The following is a 19,374-nucleotide window of genomic DNA, read 5'->3' as shown; positions in this document are numbered from 1 at the left end:
CCAAGTTTTCATAATTAGAACACAGTGGTTTCATAGATAGTCTTTATAAAATGTTCATATTTATGAGTTTTAAGAAGTCATTGACTTCACTGACAAGAGAAAACAATCTGACTGCATTCCACCAGAAAGAATCAACCTCAAATGTTTTATAAAAGCAGCACGAAAAGGCCAGAGTCAGTGGTAAAGCATGGCTGTCTTTGATTGTGTTCACATCCTTTCTGAGGGGAAACTTGTCTCTGGAGGAATCGGCTTCCAGGTTTAAATGCCCTGGCAAGGTTTCCACTTCTCCACTGCCTCCCAGGAACATCAACAGGCCTTTTATTCTTTATTCTGCTTTCTCTTGTGTTTTGAAAGGTGAGTGTAAGAGTTGTAAGCTGGAGCCAGGTCAGGTCGCCTGGTTTTTGTTAAATGGCTTTTACACAATCAATTCAGTCTCCATTAAAAAACCTACACTGTTACTGTCACTGAACTCTTTGCTCTCATGTGGTCGTGTTTGATATCTAATATAACTGTAAAGGAAAATTTGTTTTATGCTTAAGATTAAAATGGAGCCAGCAATGACAGGTGCGATTGACCATCTTTGGAAAGGTAGGGTTTTCAAAATTCGTTGCTAGAAATCTTCAAATTATCCCAGTTTGTATCAGTGACCACAGGGTTCATCCATTTCAATTGTTTCACTACATAAACCAGGCTTATGGCTTGCATGACATTTAAGAAACCAGATTGTTCAAGAAAGGCCACAATAAGCAGGTCACCTGAGTGCAGGTCAGCAGCAACACAAATATTAACACAGACACAAGCATCAACACAAAGCTCAAGCAGCCCGGCTGCTGGATGGCTGTGATGCGACTCGCTCTAAAGTTTTATATTTACAGTTTTCTTACCCAGCCTGCCCCTGCGGACTTCATCAGGCGACACCGGCCGAAGTTTCCTCTCTGACTTGATCTCCTTGAGGATCCGCTCATGTAGAGTGGGGGGAGGTTGCGCCTGAGGCTTCAGTTTTCGAGCCGAAACCTGGGGGTTAGAGGGTATGAAATGAGTAGAGCACAGCTCTGCGTGACACAGACACGCTTATGACACATGAATGAAAAAGCAGTTTCAAAAAAGCCTTGCTCCAATGTAGATCCCCTATTTTCCACACCATAAGGGGTACACAACAACAGCGCGCCTTATAATCCAGAATACCTTCATTAATTCTGGTTCCGTTTACCGATGTTAGAGTGATTTTGGGAGATGTAAGAGCTCAATCAAAATGTCAGTCTGTTTTTGGTTTTACAAACAAATTTGGGAGTTGTTGTAAATACACTAACGTGGCTAAAATTTAGCAGTGTCTGTGGTTTTTTTGTGTTACCAACAAGGTTGGGAGTTAGCATGGTCACAGTATAAATCATTTTAGTAGTATGAGACTGGTTTTTACGTCTTGAAAACAAGGTGGAGGTCGAGGTATTGTGAATATGCTAACGCTTCTAACGTGTACCTTATACAAACAAGTCATAGAGTTACTGTGAAAGCAGTTAAAAAGTCTGAAGGACTTAACTCTGACTTACATATGACAAAAGTTCAAAATTAGACCATTCACCGACGGTGTGCCTTATAATTCGGTGTGGCCTATAGTGCAGAAAATATTGTATATATTTATAAAAACGTATATAAACTGTAATAAAATATTCATTTTTCACTGCTACAGTTTGTTTCCAAAACTTTTTAACCTTTCTGTGTGACATTTGACCACACAACGTTAGGATGAAATACAAATAAAGCTCTATACACTCATGAGGTTTGACTGGATCGCCTCCCACTCACAGGGTTCAGAGGAGGTCTGGACCTGATGAAGTCCAGAATGACCTCATGAGCGCTCCTCTTCAGTCTCGGTGGGATGTCTCCATTGACCTAACACAAAAACAAAGAAAATATTTAACCAGGAAAGAAATGAAATAGAGTTTCTCATTTGTGACCTGATTTTGTAGAGATGTGTGAAGTGAAGAACTCGTTTCCAAGATGGATGGTGCACCTTACCAACACTTTCTCCTATTTGAAAGAAAGCTAGGCAATAATCAGTATTGTAGTGAGACTCTTGACCTTTGGACCAACAGAGACTTAAACTATGTGGTCATTCAGACACAGACTTTGCTCTGGTTCTTTCCTTTCAGCTATAACAACTTCCACTCTTCAGGTAATTTTTGAAGGCCCTTTGAAGTCCAGCTGGATTTTATGCTCACTCATCTGTAGAAGGTTTACCTGCAGGTCACAGACTGATGTCCAGTCAGAGGGGCTCATTATCTTTCTTCCAGGAGATCCTAAGTAAGTGTGTTTGAGCTCATTCCTCTCTTAAGATCATAGCGGTCCATGAATATGTCTTGACGTGATGAAGAATCAATCAGGCCAAAGTCAAACAGTGGTGTCCCCAAACTCCACAGGTGACAAAGTGCATGGGGGTTAAGTATCTGTCAAACTCAGGAGTTCTATTCATCACTTCACATCTCCACCGGCTCCACAGCCTCCCCTCACAGATCCGTTTTTTTTACAAGGTGAGTATGGAACTATTGCAGGCAGGGGAGGGTTCTTTGTTCCGGTGTGCACAACGAGGAGGCTTCCGACCGCAGTCCGTCCGGCTGTTCTGCGTGAGCGTGTCAGGTGTCGGGGACGTCCCCGCACACCTGCTTGAGGAACCGGACTCTCACACCTGTTTCGGCATCCAATCAGTCAACCTGTTTTAGTCCATCACGCTCTCCAGCCATTTTCGGTTTGTCTACTTCCATGAAGGACTCACCGATCAAAGCCAAGGCCTATGTCAAAGATCACCCCAAAGCCAACGCCAAAGCCAACGCCACAGAACCAAAGCCAACGCCACAGAACCAAAGCCAACGCCACAGAACCAAAGTCAACGCCACAGAAACAAGGCCAACGCCACAGAACCAAAGCCAAAGCCACAGAACCAAAGCCAACGCCACAGAACCAAAGCCAAAGCCACAGAACCAAAGCCAATGCTACAGAACCAAGGCCAACGCCACAGAACCAAAGCCAACGCCACAGAACCAAGGCCAACACCACAGAACCAAAGCCAACGCCACAGAACCAAGGCCAACACCACAGAACCAAGGCCAACGCCACAGAACCAAAGTCAACATCACAGAACCAAAGCCAAAGCCACAGAACCAAAGCCAACTCCAAAGAACCAAAGCCAACATCAAAGAACCAAAGCCACAGAACCAAAGCCAACGCCACAGAACCAAAGCCACAGAACCAAAGCCAACGCCACAGAACCAAAGCCACAGAACCAAAGCCAACGCCAAAGAACCAAAGCCAAAACCACAGAACCAAAGCCACAGAACCAAAACCGACGCCACAGAATCAAAGCCAACGCCTTCCGGACTCAGGAGAACTGTGTCTCTCGGGAGATATGTATCTCAAGACAGAGGGCGGGCTTTGGGACGGGCAAATGAACAGTCTTGAGAAACCGTGGAACCAATCATGTGAATTTGTGTTACCAGTCGGGTCCAGACAAAATAAAGGCTGATGTAATTCCAGTTTAAGTTCATCCACGGCTAAATGTTGTCAGCACATATTAACCTAATCCTAATCCATCTTCCGGGTCAGTTCGGCCAAGAAAAACCCACTGGCCGCACGGATTTAAAAACCTTAAGCAAACATGCACTTAGTAAAAATCATACCAATAATAAAAGTCTGTCAGAGCTTGGTTTGTTTACAACGTAGCTACCAATTTCTTCTTCTGTGGCCGTACTGTAATTTGTCCGGACCAATCACTATCTTACACATCATCGGACCAACGTACAGCCAATCAAATTGTGTGACGTCATCATTAGTCGCAGGCCGTGTTTGAAGAGGATTATCATCATTACTGTCTGGTGTAAAAAATTTCTTCACATACAATCATGTCAACATGTACTCAACACAACTACAGTTCACACACACATATGTACACAAACCAACACATGTAAAGCATTTCATTCTGTCACACATACCTATTGTGCAAAGGTGAGCTGACACCTGTGCTCAGGTGAGTGTTTATGTTCAGCTGAGGTGGATGTAAAAAGAGGGAGAGTGCCCGCCTGTCCACACACCAAGACATCCCGCCAAAGCGGTAACAGTACCCAGGGGCCCCACACACCGGTACTGTTTAGCAGATAGAGGGAATCCGCCTGCCGGGCAGTCCAGCCAGACACCGGACCAGGACTAGTAGGACCACCGCAGGGACCCCTAACGCCAATGAGCAGGAAGGCACAGGAACACGTAGAGTGCAGGCCCCAGCCTAGCCAGTGGTCCAGCCCAGGACCCCACCCCCAGAGAGCCCCCCCCAGCCCCAGACGGGCAGCCCACCCCACCCGGGAGCTTCGGGCAACACCCCTTCCCCAACCCCAGGGACGAACCAGGGCCCCCCAAGGAAGACCCCCTCCACACGCCAAGCAACCACCCGCCCACCCTGCGGGAGGTTGGGGAGAGAGCAAGACATGGGCCGCCCACCTCTGCCCATGAGGAGCACGCCCAAGAGAGGTGAGGGTCTCTGAAGAACATAGTAAACATGGGCTGACCAGGCTCACCCACAGTTGGAATTTTGGAGGGGCCAGCCCTCGAGGGCAAGGGCCAGAACCCACACCACAGAGACAAGGACACCCCCCAGCTCAGGTGTGATATGATCCCCAGTTCATGGTCTTGCTGGAGAACACATGGGATCCCTCTCCCCACGAGGAGAGAGGTCAGCCCGGCCCAGGAAGCCAGACACGGCCCCCGTTGCTGAGGGCCCGGTTCCCCCCACCAGGGATTGGGTTGGAGACAGATGATCAGAGGTCCCTCCTTCCTTGTGTAAGGTATGTGCTGTTTGCTTGTGTGTGCGTGTTGGAGTGTATATTGTTGAGGCGTAAGGGGTGTGTGTGATAAAGGGTGCAGCTAAAATTGGCGGGTGGGGGGCTGAGAAACATCTCCTGCTTGCTGGCAGTGATGTACAAGCACCCCCAATACCAAGGGTTCTACATATCTAAGGTGCAATTAAAACAGAGAGGGGAGGGGCCCAATTCCATACGGCAACCATGGGAGGGGGGCCACTGCCAAGGGGAGTGACCCCCCCTCCCCATTGCCCTGACAAGCGGTTGTAAGAGGAAGGAGTCCAAGAGGGTTTTTAGGAATTCATCTACAGAACTTCAGAGAAGAATGATCAAACGTATCTTCAACACTGACCATGACTTTGCGCAGCTTGTAGCGTTTGAACCGGATGTCGTCCATGAGCATCTCATAGGGAGTCAACTGATACTCGGTGGGCAGAGGGTTGTACTGTCGCTCCTGCACCTTCTTTAGCTTGACTCCTTCACGAAGGTCCCTCATCACTTGGACCCAGAACCGAGCCTAAAAAAAAAGGGGGGGCTGGTTTTACTGATGGCTACTGAGCTCAGAATTAGTTTATGGAGAAGTCCTCCAATCTCAGAATCATCTCTAACTCTTGGCAACGTCATTCAACATAACCTGTACGAACATCCTATTTAAATGAATAAACTGCATCAGTGAGGTCAGAAATGTAAAACTCACCCAGTCTGCATTCTGGAGCTCATTCAGGTCACGCACAGGCTCCTCTGAGGTCTCCATCTTACGGAGGTTCTGCAGTATAACATGATGGAAAAGTCAATCACAGCTGCCCAGAGAGTCTGTATAATTCTAAAAAACAGTCTCTGTTTAAAGGCAGCATATATCACACATCTGTAAAAGAATACACAAATTAACAAACGAGTTTTACTGAATCCTTAACCTCTGTAGGATGCTAATTCAAACTGTCTTAGAGCTGTACGTTTTGCTTAAGGCTGTGCCACACAGCCACTACTTACATCCTGCACATATTGCACTGATGAAAATTGTTCATACGTGAATATATGTGGAAAAAGTGAGAAAAGGTATGTTTTTACCTGAAATATTCACTGATGTATCACAAACCATGTTAAAACCACAGAAGAAGTATGAATAAACCACGCAAAGAACACATAAATCAGCAGAAAACATGAACTTTGTTTGATCATTTTGATCATTGCACTGTTTATATGCAATTCATTGCATGATATTACATCATTTTAACGTGATATGTACGTTGTATACGCGGTATAAATGGTAGACATTGGTGGCGCATACGTTAAAAGTCCATTAGACAGATTTTGCAAGCAAAAAAAAAAGGACTTTCACATAGAGTTTAGGAAGTTTTACTCTCTTAATTATGCATCATTCAAAAATTCTTGTTTTTTTTTTTTTTGCTTTATTACAACATCAGCCTGTTTGTGCCTAACTGTGTGAATGCATCAAGTCAACATTTGAGATTCTCTGCACTTTGCTTTTTGGCTTATTTAATAGTTATTTTATCCATGCTTCTTCCTTACATGGATTACACCACATATACAGACTTCTATTAAAAGTCGAGGAAAACCATTCTTGGAGTGCCATGGATTGAGCTGGATCATAAAAATCTACTGAATATGGTGAATTCTAAGAATTGTAGTTATTTTAATTTTATTTTTCATATTTTGTGTGTAGTGTGTTGCTTGAAAATTTGTGCTTCATGACTAATAAGAAAATAATTTTTAAAAACGGATTGAATAGAAAGCTTCACGTTGGACCTTATTTCTTCAGCTGCTAACAAGAAGTTCATCTCCGTCTTTTATGAAAAGTGATTTTATGTGATAACTTCGAAGACTCTAGATCTAGAGTGCTGTGAGAAAACGATCTTGGGATTGATTTAGATGACGGACTGTGGTACAAAGCCTTTGAATCTGTAAATAAATTATCGTTGTGCAACAGGCTGAGAGAAAACCAGTACAGAATATTACACAGACTACAATGCACCCCTTATCTTTTACATAAAATCAACCCCCAGATCCCCAATATAGGCATCAAATGAAAAAAACCCAGACAGGAACCTACTATCATTGTTTCTGGCTGTGTCCATTAATATCTAAATTCTGGAAAAACGTTGCAAAAGAACTTACCGCAATACTACTCAAAACAATAAAACTAGATCCAGCCCTTTTCCTTTTGAATATACCTCCGAAGAAGCTTACTGTAACTGCTGCAGAGTTGATATTGTTGAAAAAACTCTTGCTCCTAGCGAGACGATCTGTTCTTCTGCAATGGATCAGAGAGAAGCCTCCCACAGTTTCCCAATGGTACAAAGAAATGTTTCAGATTCTTCCAATTGAACATCTTGAACCCAGAAAAAACTGAGGTCATTATACTAGGTCCTAAAATCCTCAGAGATGCTCTGTCTGCTCAGATAGTCTCCCTGGATGGTGTAAAATTCGACAGTTAGAAACCTAGGGGTTTTATTTGACCAGGATTTATCATTTAAGGCTCACATATGTCACATATTTTTCCCCTGCGGAATATTGCTAAGATCAAAAATATACTTTCTAAGAGTGATGCTGAAAAACTCATCCATGCGTTTGTTACGTCTAGACTGGATTACTGTGACTCTTTGTTAGCGGCGTGTCCTAAGAGTTCCTTAAGAAGTCTCCAGCTTGTTCAGAATGCAGCAGCTAGATTGTTAGCTGGAACCAGCAGAAGAGATCACATCACTCCTGTGTTAGTTTCACTCCATTGGCTCCCAGTTGATTCTAGAATCAAGTTCAAGATCCTCCTGTTAACCTATAAGGCCTTACATGGACTGGCCCCGTCCTATATTAAGGACCTCATAGTCCCTTACCACCCAAACAGAACACTTCACTCCCAAAACGCAGGACTGCTTGTGGTTCCTAGAATTAGTCAAAGTACGGTTGGAGGTAGAGCGTTTAGCCACCAAGCCCCTGTCTTATGGAATAAACTCCCAGCAAGAGGCCGACACACTTTCCACATTCAAAGTTAGGCTTAAAACATTCCTCTTTGGACAGGCTTATTGTCAGACTAGCTAGTTTTCTGAGATTACTTAACCTAAAGTTAATGTGTTTAAATTAAACTTAATAACAATTAGTTGGTAGTAGGCTGCTGGAAGTTGAAGCTGGGGTAACTATGGTGCACTGGGGTTCCGTCCTCTCTTCTCATCTACTTCTACCCTCCTTCTCTTCTCTATTCTTGATCATTATTCATCATTTGGTTCTCCATGCCTCTGTTTCGTGCAGTGCGATTCATGTATTACATTAAAGAAAACAAATTTAATTTTATTTATATATCTGCATTCATGACATTAAAGAAAACAAAACAAAAAACAGATTGAATGAAACTGATTTGAACAAAGAGATTTTTATTTTTGTCTCAACGTTCCAGAGGTTTTGTGGTTTGTACAGTTTTTTTTTAGTGTTTTCAAGGTTACTCTCCTAATCTTTTCATTCAGCATACTCATTGGAGTCTGACTTTTTTTTCTCATATTTCTTCAGGCTTGGCAAGCTGTCTGTAATATGATTAAACGTTTATTCCCACACCTTTTTATGTCCCTGTAGGAGGAATAAACTAAAACATGTCCCTGTACAGTAAGAAATCTTCCCACTGCACATATGCTACATTTTATTCTACTTTTCTTTATTTCTGGCAATTAAACACATTGTTTAAAGTAGAAAAATGTTACAACAATAAAAGCTTTGCACATGATTGTGCTCACAGATAAACAACCCAAAAGACCCGAGGTGCATCTGCATTCCTCAGCTGTGCATCAACAGGGCATTTCTGTGTTTATCTGCACTGCTGATGTCAAAGATCGCAAATGAGACAAGGACGACACAAAAGAGTCAAACAGCAAATACCTTCCCTCCGGCTGACATTTGCAGGGAGACGTCACAGCTTAAAGTTCGATGAAATGGTCACAAGAGCCTGGCCAGCTGACTGTAGACCCACCACAATCCTCTATCTCGCTTTCAGAGGACAGCTTTTCCGACTGACGGGTTACAGAAGGTCAAAATCATGCAGATAACTAAATCACAGGTCAGTGTGTCAAAGCTGCTCATAAGTTTATTTTTAACAATCAATAGGTTTATCTCAATGGCACTGCTAATCTGTCTGAAAAAAAGACAGTTTCAGGGTTAAAAGCATGTAATCCGAAATTCCTAAATGAATCATTTAATGCTTTAAGGCAGAAAATCTATGACAGGTTTCCAACTTCTGCATTGGAATTTGCAGTTTTTTTTTAATTTTTTACTTGAAAATGTATTGTCGTCTTCTAATTTTCTCTAGGAACAGCAAATAAAACAAAATTTTCAAACACATAGCAAGACCTTTGCTGTTTTCCATCTATTTTCTAAGAAAGTCCTGCAAAACAAAAGCCAAGTATGCTCTTCCTACTTCAAAGGACATTTTATTAATAGTGCAATAGGGAAGTCAATGATGATGTCAATAATACTAAAAAACTCCCTTTTATTTATTTATTTTTTACTAAAAAAAATAGTAATAATAAAAAAAAAGCCTTTTAAACAGTAAATATTTACTGAGCCCCTGTCCTGACATTAAAAAATAAAATAGATCTTGTTCCCACAAATTAATATCTTGTTCGCACGAAATAATATTCCGTTCCCACAACATACTATTTCGTTCCCTCGAATTAAGGAATCCGTGCTAACGCAAAAATTGTTCACGTCATAAGTCATTCATAATCACGGATATGCACTCCATCCTGCCGCAAAAGCTGCTTTCAGTGGTAACTTCCGTGTCTCTGTGACCCAAATTCGTTATAGAAAGGAAAAAGAAAAACAAGAATGAATGTATTATTGTCTCAATGAATATAAGAAAAATATTATAAGATTTAAGATGCCCAAGCTTGCTGCTTCGCCATACCGCAGCGATTCTCCAGACATAGCACCTAGCTCTGCCGCAGAGCTCTTTTACTTGTCATGCCGGCATTCGGACAGCCAAATGCCGAAATGCGGTATGGGATATTGCAGTTTAGGGTCACATAGGAATAATAATATTCAGGACTTGTCCTTTATTAACATGCTCGTTAGCAATCGCTTTACATCCGTAGGCTACGTGTCCCATCGGACATCACGTTTTCCCCATAATGCATCTCGACCAATCACTGTGTCCCTATGACTGTAGTGTAACAACAGACAAGGCAAATGATTGGCTGGTCATGATGCGTGATGCATGATGGGATACGTAGCATGTAGCCTTCTAGCCTTCGGATGTAAAGTGACCGCTAACGAGTATGATGCTTTTGTAGATCTTTTTAAAATAAATAAATCTGATCTCTAAACATCCTCCGTGTCTTCAATGCCATGTAATGAGACACACACAGACAGAAATGTGAAGGTATCTGCTGTAAATCCAACTATTGCTCACATCCATATTTATGAAGCTAGGAGCTATGTCCGGTAGGCGAAGGAGCAATCCTTGTTTATGAATGACTTATCACGTAAATAATTACTTCGTTCGCATGCATTAATTAATGCGTGGGAACGGAATATTATTTTGTGGGAACAAGATACTATTTCGTTCGCACAACTTAATTATTTCAAGGGAACGAAATAGTATTTCGTGGGAATGGAATATTATTTTGTGCGAACAAGATGACTGATTAATTTGTGGGAAAAAGATATTAATCTGTGGGAACGAGATATATTTTAGTTTTTTAATGTCAGCACACAGGCTCCGTAAATATTTGATTTATTTTCTGTAAATATTTGATTTCTTACATCAATGTTCCATTTTATAAGGTAAAATGGTTTCAACTAAATCCTCCCTCGTCCTGGGGTAGGATCCCTCCTTCATGTGGACACCCCTGAGGTTTCTTATTTTTTCCGGAACCGTTTTTTTTTTTTTTTTTTAGGAGTTTTTCCGTACTGAGAGGTAGGGTCTAATGGCTGGGATGTCCAGTTTGGTTTAATCTGTTTAAGTTAGTTCACTTCAGTATTTTCCTATTGAATTATGTGAATTCATGATCCTTCTGTTTTTATGTTTACTTTACAATTCCCAGTACGAAGCCCATTGAGACGACTGTTGTTGTGATTTTGGGCTATACAAATAAAATTAAATTGAATCAAATTGAATGAAATATTTGAATTCAATGCTTTGTTCACCCATTTTTTTAATGAACAAAAATATTAGATAAGCTATTACACAGTCAGAGGATTTGATTTCCAATATGAGTCCTGGACTTTATCGCACAGCTAGTGAATGTTGCAATCCAAGGAATTTTGAGTGGGAAAGAATAAGGGGCTTAATTTCCAGGAAGTTGCCGTTCCAGCTACACAATCTAATGGGTTGTAGATCTATCCGAGTACAAAGAATTCATGACAAAGTATTCTCTTTACCTCAACTTTCCATTGAGGATTTAAAAAAAACACAGATGGTATGCTTATATTTGTCTGATTGCTGAAATCAATCACGGTTTGACGTCCTACTTCTTTCCTATATTTTATTGTCTGATTCCTGAAAGCAGTTTGTTGTTGTACTTCTTTATCATATTTTATTCCAAACCTTTTTTGTCCCACTATGTCTTCTCCACAAAAGCAGTCATCAGCATGCGTCACTAACTTCCAGTTTGTAAAGCTCCACTTGGAAGACATATTACAGAAAAAAATACATTGTTTTTCACAGGAAATGAACGAGACCAAACTTTAAAAGTCTCTATCTTAAAAAGGACTTGGACCCAGTTATTGGTCATTTGGTGACCAATAACTTTAGAATTTTGTACCCCAGTTTAACTAAAGCTGGCTCTATAGTAGCTTTGGTTAAGCTGCTACAGAGCCAAACAAACCTAAAGCTGTGAGTCTTAACTCTCACAATTAACTGTCTGAACATACAGAAATGACAGTACTGGTTTGAGTCAAGTTTAAAATGATAAAGACAGGTGACTTTCTAAGGACATAGGAGAAAGTTTAGGGTGTCTTTTGAAGCAGAGAACAGAAAAAAAATCTTTATAATCCAAAAGCACAATGAACAGTGGCATCCTTGATGTCCAATGTAATAGAACCCTATACAAAACACAGATGCACACCACTAACAGTTATACTACAACACGTTTTAGGGGCCTAAATCTCTATGTTGTAGAATCAAATTCTTTCCCTAAGATTTCTTAGATGCTAAAAAAACGTTTTTTATATTGGACCACCCACTTCTGTCGGACTCACTGACTGTATGGTGTTCCCTCGTTTGTCACGGCGGTTGCGTTCAAAAAATATCCAGGAAAAATCAGGGAGGTAGGATTGTAGATGTTTTAGGCTATTACACTCCTTCTACACTTTTCTCAGCCAGACATGAACATTTCCACGCTTTTCTATCTTGTTTAAACCCTTAAAGTTCAAACCTTCATTGAAAAATGAGTCCAGGATTTCAGAATGAAAATTAAGATCTGATCGCAATCAAAGATTCAAGTCATTCTGGGCTAACTGATTGCATTCTGCACAGGAGACACGGCATAACTGATTGCCAAGCTCAACAATAACAAAAAACAGAACACAGTGCACTTCAAAACAATTGCACTGAAAAAAATCTGAGAAACCGCCAAAGGTTAACCACGATAGCGTGGAAACACTGTATATGAGAACTGGACCGAGTGAGTGTCACCCGTGGAAAATGGTCCACTTCTGGCTCCAACCAAATAAAGTCAATCGCATTGCCATTTTTGGTTTAAACATGGATGCCACCAGATGACGTTGGTAAGCAGTCCAAGTTGCTCTGAGTCAATGTTTTTCTGACAACAACTCACAACCTCCACTTGACAGCAGGCTACAAAAAATCTGTCAATCCAATGGTATTGATAAATCCTCAACCTTTTTTTCCTAAAAAACGTCATGCAAACATGGGAGGTGTGGTCTTCAACTTTAAGATGCTCCAACTCAACAAATCAACCCGACCTCATTACATTTAAAACACTAGTTACTACATGACGAATCAGCTTAACAAGTTTGATGCCAATTGACCCGTAGAAGGCGCTGCAAAAGTTGCTGTTGCTGTTAGAACTACTGGAGTGCCCAGATGTTTGTCACATTGAGGTCATGTATGACATATTAGAATTCTCACTCAAACGCCACCTGGTGGTAACTTATTGAGAATTTCCAACTTTCCCCGTTTGACTCTCTCTTAAATAATAAGTTTTGGGGGCAAAATCTTTTTAACTCCAACCTAAAGAACTTCTTGAGTCATTTAAAATGGGTCCAGACATGTTTGCTGTGATGTCAACATATAACATTTCTATTTTTTGTGAAGCACTCTTTTAGAAGCTTCTGTGTGATTGCTTTCAGAAATCAAATGCTTGTCAAATGAACTGCAATTCCAGTTTGACTTCCTGCTGCTTTATCACAGCTAAGCTTGTTTTCTTCCTTGGTTTTCTTTCTTGTTGACTCCATTGTTTTTCCTCTATACTTCGTGATTCCTTATTGTTTTTTTCAATTATATATGATGTTTTAATAAAGGGAGTGTTGACACTTCATTTGCTCCCTGCAGGAAATGCTTTCTATCCAGCTTTTCTCCAACCAGAGTTGATCTGGTTTGTTTAGAAACAAAGTAAACACCACTATAATGTAATTCTGTTAAAAATAAAAAATAAATATATTGATGCTTGAAAATCTGTGAAAGTATTTGAAGGATAAGTGTAACCAGTGACACTGATCTGTCAGGTTTTCAGTTCCTCAGTGTCAGGTCATCAGTTCTGCTCTGCTCAGTTCTGTCTTGTCATATTTTTATCTCTCCCATGGTTTTGTCATGATGCAGTTTGCTTATTAAATAGCTCTGTTTCAGTCAGCAATCCTGGTCTCCTGCATTTTGGGTCCTACACCACCATTGCCTGACAGAAAACGAACAAAGTACAATTGAAAAACGTTATATTCTTCCAATCTTTGCATTTATATGTCCAAAAGTCAAATATAAGATTAGTTTACAGCTATGATTTACAAGACTAAGAACAAGAATTTTCATCCAATAGTGAGAAAATTTGTTCTTGCAACAGTAGGAGTGTACAGTTCCCACTGTGGGAAATATTTGGGAAATATTTATTAAAGGCCCTTTGTCAGGCTTTTCTTAACTATATCTAAGATAATATATGACCTTTGGCACACTAAAGAACAATTCTTTAAATGAAATATGAGTTATTTTCACAGTTCAGTACCCAGAAGTAAGAACTTTATCTCTGAGGCTCCGCCTCTCGCTACTTCTGCGCGCCGCCCATTTCCTGACGTCAACCTAGAGCCGACCTCAGCAGCGTGTCTGCGTTTCTCCCACAAAAACAAACAACATCCGTTTTTCGCAAAGATGGATGGGAATTTTGTGAATTGAAAATGAAAGCATTTTGCCAATCACTGCTAGCTCCATTGGGAAAGTGGGTGTGTGCGTGTTAGCCTGGGGGCGGAGCTGGCAGTACTTCCTGGGAGGAGCTGTTTGTCACTTTGTGACATCACAATGTGAGAACCCACTGGTTTTTGTGGATTCGTTGGGAGGGCTGTTGCTCAGAGTTTAGATTTTTAGAGGAATACTTAGAAATGTGTGAACAGATCAAATTACTGCTTTGGGGTTGTTTATATTGAGGAATGAACATTATAATACACCTTAAAGCTCAAAAAAATGATTTTCGTGGTTTAGGCCCATCAAGTGTTTTTATTATTGTTTTAACCTTTTTTTCCACTGAATTTATATTTGTCTTATTTCTACTCACTCATCTATCAACTCATTCTAGATTTAAAAGTTTTGTCAACAGCAGGAAAGTCGTTTTCAACAATGCTGTTCACTTCAGTGAGTACAATGACCGCAGTCCCTAACTTCCTCCATTATAAAGCTCCTTTCTCTGCAAGTTATGCAACCGGCCGACTCCTCTATGTTCATTCAGAGGAATTTCTGAAAGAGCAGCAGCTCTGCAGGAAGAGACCCTGAGGACGAGCACATGCACTGCTCCTTGTGAGAAACATTCCAACCTACAGATAATGGCTCCTGAGGAGAAATGTCCAGAGGGCCTCCTGGGCTCCACCTTACTGTGTGGATTAAAGGTAAAAGCCAGCTCTGCCCAGAAATAAAAGTCAACACTCTTAGTGGTTAGGGAGCAGTCTAAATGGGATTTTAGGTTTAACCTTTTTGTTACATCTTTAAAAAATATAAAAAATCACCTTATGTAAAAATGTTGAAGACCTAATTACGAGGCCAAAATAGTCTCATAATTGTAAATTGCATGCAGTCTGTGTCACAAATGCACACACTCCGATTCACAACTGTAATTTTATGCAAATGTGCAATATAAAATATGGAAATGCACCCCAAAGGTTTCACAAATCCACAGTAAGGGTTTCATACATATGTACCCTGTTTCCAACATGCTTGCTGTGTGCCTTCAACTGCTGAGCAGTTCCGCCATAAGTGTGAAAGTGTCGAAAAAATCTAAGGGGTCATTCGATTGACTGAAAACGAACACAGTTTTGCTTTGCTGATGGGTTTGATTGACAGATTCATTAGCCAATGATGACATTTGTTGGCCTGCTGCATCAGGAGAGTCTCAAAATTCAACGCAGGAATTTATCTTACTAATGTGGTGAGATTCACAAATGAGAGGGGGTTTGTAAATGCACATTCTGCAATTCATATGATCATATTACAAGTGTACCTAAAAATTATGTTTGTGAAGCATCTAATGTGCATTTGTGAAACATTTATTGTGATTTTTTTGAAAAATGTATTGTGTTTTTGTGAAATGCACCATGCACATTTGTTAGAAACAGGGCGGATATCTATGAAACACTTCCTGTGCATTTGTAAACCATTTAGTGTGCACGTCTGAAACACAACGTGTGCATTTGTGAAACCTTTAGTGTGCATATCCAAATATAGATTGCACGTTTGCATAAAATTACAGTTGTGAATTGGAGTGTGTGCATTTGTGACAGACTGTGTGCAATTCTGAATTATGAGACTGTTCTGGCCTCATACCTATTGAGTAGCAAAATGAACATGAATTGTTATAAAGAGCACAACAATGCAGGCATATGTGAATCAAACCTGATTAATGAGTCATATTGTCCAGATTTAAAAGTCCACCTATTTACTTCTGTTGCTATCTAAGTGTGACATGCAGTGATGGAATAGTCCCTTCACAGAGCACCACTGCAACCTGTCACCCAGCCAAACCCTGAGAGCCAATCCCTGTCCTCCACGCTCGCCATGAGGCCAGTTTACGGTCAGGACATCAGAATGTGACCTGTGCTGAAGTCAGAACAGGTCCTCCACGGACCAAGAAGGATGGATTTCAATGGGCTGTGATAGTTAGACTAGAGCAGGGGTCTGTCTGCAACCTTCAACGGCCCGTGCATTGCGCAAGTCCCACTTCGCTATTTAGAAAATACCTTTTATTTATGTTTTTCTGCCATTAAGCCATTCATTTATTAAATGTAGCTTTTTAGCTATTTAGAACAATTACATTATAGCAAAATTATTTTGTTCTGTATAACAGCTTTAGCTTATTTGGAGCACCTTCATTGCTTTTCTCCTATTATTATTAACTATAAACACCAGAACATGGGTGTAAAATCCATTTAAAAAAATATGTATAAAATGATCAAACAAATATTGTATAAATAAAAAAAGAATAAACCACTCTCACAGTAAACTAAAAACCTTTACCATAATGTTACTCAGTTATCTGACATGTTAACCTAAATGAAAAACTCGATTAACTAAGAAATAATTATCAAAACAATGACTTTTTCAGATTGTTTGCAATTTTCTTCAGAGCCAAAGAGCCAAAATGGAGGAATAAAAGAGCAGCATGTGGCTCCAGAGCACTCAGATTGCAGACCCCTGGACTAGAGTTAAACCATAACGAAACCACAACCTTTAGTTCTCTGAAAGTAAAAGTGAAGCAGAAACAGCTGAATATTATTAACTAAAACATGTGACCAACGAAGGAGCAGAAACAGAGCTAAAAGAGCTTGAATGCAAATTATGACTAAAATTGTCAGGATCCAGCTCTTCTTGTCTGCCCTGCAATCGATCTCATGCTTTTCACCGTGCAGCTGCCTTTATAACGTCCTGCTCACCACCACCACCTTTCTGCCAGAATGTCAGTCATTAGTCAGCGCTCCTGGCTGGCAACCTGTCTGCTGTCCCCTGTCAACCTGCCTCTGCGCTGCATGACCCAGCTCAGCCCGAACTTGCTCCGTCTGACTTTGTCTTCCACCCCCCTCGCTGGGCTTCGGCTCTAACACTGCTGGGGGTCACGTACTTGCTGTGCACATCTGGAATGTCACAGTCCTGGATTCAGTTGGAGACGGGTTCCAGAGTATCGTATTGAAACATGAAGACACTCATGTGAGGAGACTGTGATTCGTTATTGTAAAAAGACATTTCCAAAAATCTCCTGAAACTTTCTTGTTAAGGAAATCTTAATTCCTCTTTCCAGAATTAACAGCAACCAGCATTAATTCACAGCTGTAGTCACCTCACAGATCTCCAAAGTATAGAAGAATAAGACGAAAACCAGCTGAATAAAATCATGTCTTACCGTCGTAAACTGGAAAAAGGTCCTACAAGAGAAGATGACTAAGTGTAGGTTAGACCATGTTTGATGAAAACATTTTTATTTGAAGGGACATTTTTTGAAACAAAGAATAATAACAAAGTTTATGGAAGTTTTTTTTTTTAAAAGACTACAACTAATTCAAGTCTACCAGCTATGGGGAAGATGGTGAAAGCTCCGAAAACTCACCTCTTTGGCACTCTTGATCTTCTGCAGGAAAGTTCTGAGCTCTCTGGTTTCTGTGTAGAGTGCTCGGCAAACAGCCTGGTAGTGGCTGGGGGCATCCGAGGGGCTGGGCAAGTGAGCCGTACAAAGCTGTAATGAGGAGCGTGATGCATTTTCGGTACACCAAACGAAACATGGACGTATGGAAGTTTTTGAGTCCTTATTCAAAGTAATATGCTAATCTCAATAGACAATTCAATTTGCAATTTGATCATGCAATTTGAAAATGCATTTTTCAATTGACAATTCAATATGGAATTCAGGCTTGGAATATGGAAATACATTTAGCAATTTAGATTTCATTATTAAAACTGAATATGACAGTTTTGAACATAAAATATAAACTAAAAACAAAATCAATTGCATTTTAAATTGTCATGGGTTTTTGATGACATAATTCAGATGACAATCCATTTTGCAATTTTCACTTTAATTTGCGTTTTAACTTGCGTTTCAATTTACTATACAACGTTAGAAAATGACATTTCAATACATGGTTTGCTTTATAGTCATTTTAAAGTAACTTAAACTCTAAAATCTGTTGCACTAATGAATGCAATACTGTTTGTGTATGGGGTGAGATAACTGTCAATAAGAAACATATGCATAAATACAAAATTGTGCACAAATTAATCCTACATCTTAAGATAAAATATATGAATACAACATTTAGTTTTACGTTTGACATGTCTGTTTTAAATATAATTTTTCTGTTGTGAAAATGACTCTTGCTTTTCTTGAATACGAAATTTCCCCTGTAAACTGTCAAAAATAGGTCACAGGGTCACAGGCATCTACATCGAGGCTATGTCCGAATTCCTTCACTACTCACTAAGTGCACTATATAGTGCATTGGCCATTTTGTAGTGCTGTCCAAATCTACAACTCCAAAATCAAGATCCCTAGAAATATCCCAGAAGTCTCGAAAAAAATCAGCGTGCATCGATTCTCACTAGATTGGCAAATATAGACCACAATGCATTGCATTTGAACAATTTTTGAGAATAATTTTTTTTTATAAACTATCAACATTTTCATCTTCAGTAGATGCATAAATGCTCATCCGAAAACACTCATATCAATTAGATTTTCACTTCGTGAAATAGATGACGTCATATTCACAAAGTAGTGACCACGGTGTTCGAATTGCTTTTAAAATACAGGGCACTACATAGTCCCGCACTATATAGTTTTTTTCATTTTTAGGGCTGAGGGTGGGAATTCGGACAAAACTTTTAGAATGTTATTGATCCCCTGAAGGGGAAATAATCTCTGGTACCATCGCTCTGCTGAATAAAAACAGATTATACTGATCTCCTGCCGCAGTCTTTGTTGCCAAGAGAGAACTGCTGATCGAATAAACAATGCACCGGACCTGGAAGTACTGAGCAGCAGACATCCCTTTTAGTAGGTGTAAAAAAAAAGTCTAGTTTGTAAAAAAAAAAAAAATAAATAAAGATGATAACAAGACAATGATGAAAAAAAAATAAGAAAAACTCAAGCAGGATGTCAAGGAACGAAGATGTGGACACAAGATGCAGGACGACAGAAGTTGAGAAACACAAGGATTTTAATCCTGAGAAAGCTTCTGAGACTTGTAAACTAGTAACAGTCATAAGAGAACGATCCGGTGATAAGTGAGGAGGAACGGAAGGTATATATACACACACAACAGTGATTGACAACAGGTGAGTAAACAGGTGCTGGCGATGAAGACGTCAAGTCCACAGAAGCACAACAGAACACCG

At 40.2% G+C, this 19,374-nt stretch overlaps 1 protein-coding gene across 2 annotated transcripts in view; it reads right to left on the bottom strand.

The window, feature by feature from the left end:
• spire1 (spire type actin nucleation factor 1) overlaps positions 1 to 19,374 on the bottom strand; it is a 47,887-nt gene that overhangs the window by 13,091 nt on the left and 15,422 nt on the right. For both annotated transcript variants that reach the window (XM_023964198.1, XM_023964199.1), the window contains exons 4-8: positions 17,591 to 17,716; positions 5,539 to 5,607; positions 5,194 to 5,358; positions 1,804 to 1,890; positions 885 to 1,014 (exon numbers count right to left, since the gene is read on the bottom strand). In XM_023964198.1, the coding sequence (XP_023819966.1) occupies positions 885 to 1,014; positions 1,804 to 1,890; positions 5,194 to 5,358; positions 5,539 to 5,607; positions 17,591 to 17,716 (577 nt within the window). The remainder of the gene's footprint in view (positions 1 to 884; positions 1,015 to 1,803; positions 1,891 to 5,193; positions 5,359 to 5,538; positions 5,608 to 17,590; positions 17,717 to 19,374) is intronic.

The sequence above is a fragment of the Oryzias latipes genome, chromosome 16 (genome assembly GCF_002234675.1).
Source record: "Oryzias latipes chromosome 16, ASM223467v1".
Lineage (NCBI taxonomy): Eukaryota > Metazoa > Chordata > Actinopteri > Beloniformes > Adrianichthyidae > Oryzias > Oryzias latipes.
This window is presented reverse-complemented; position numbering and strand designations above follow the sequence as displayed.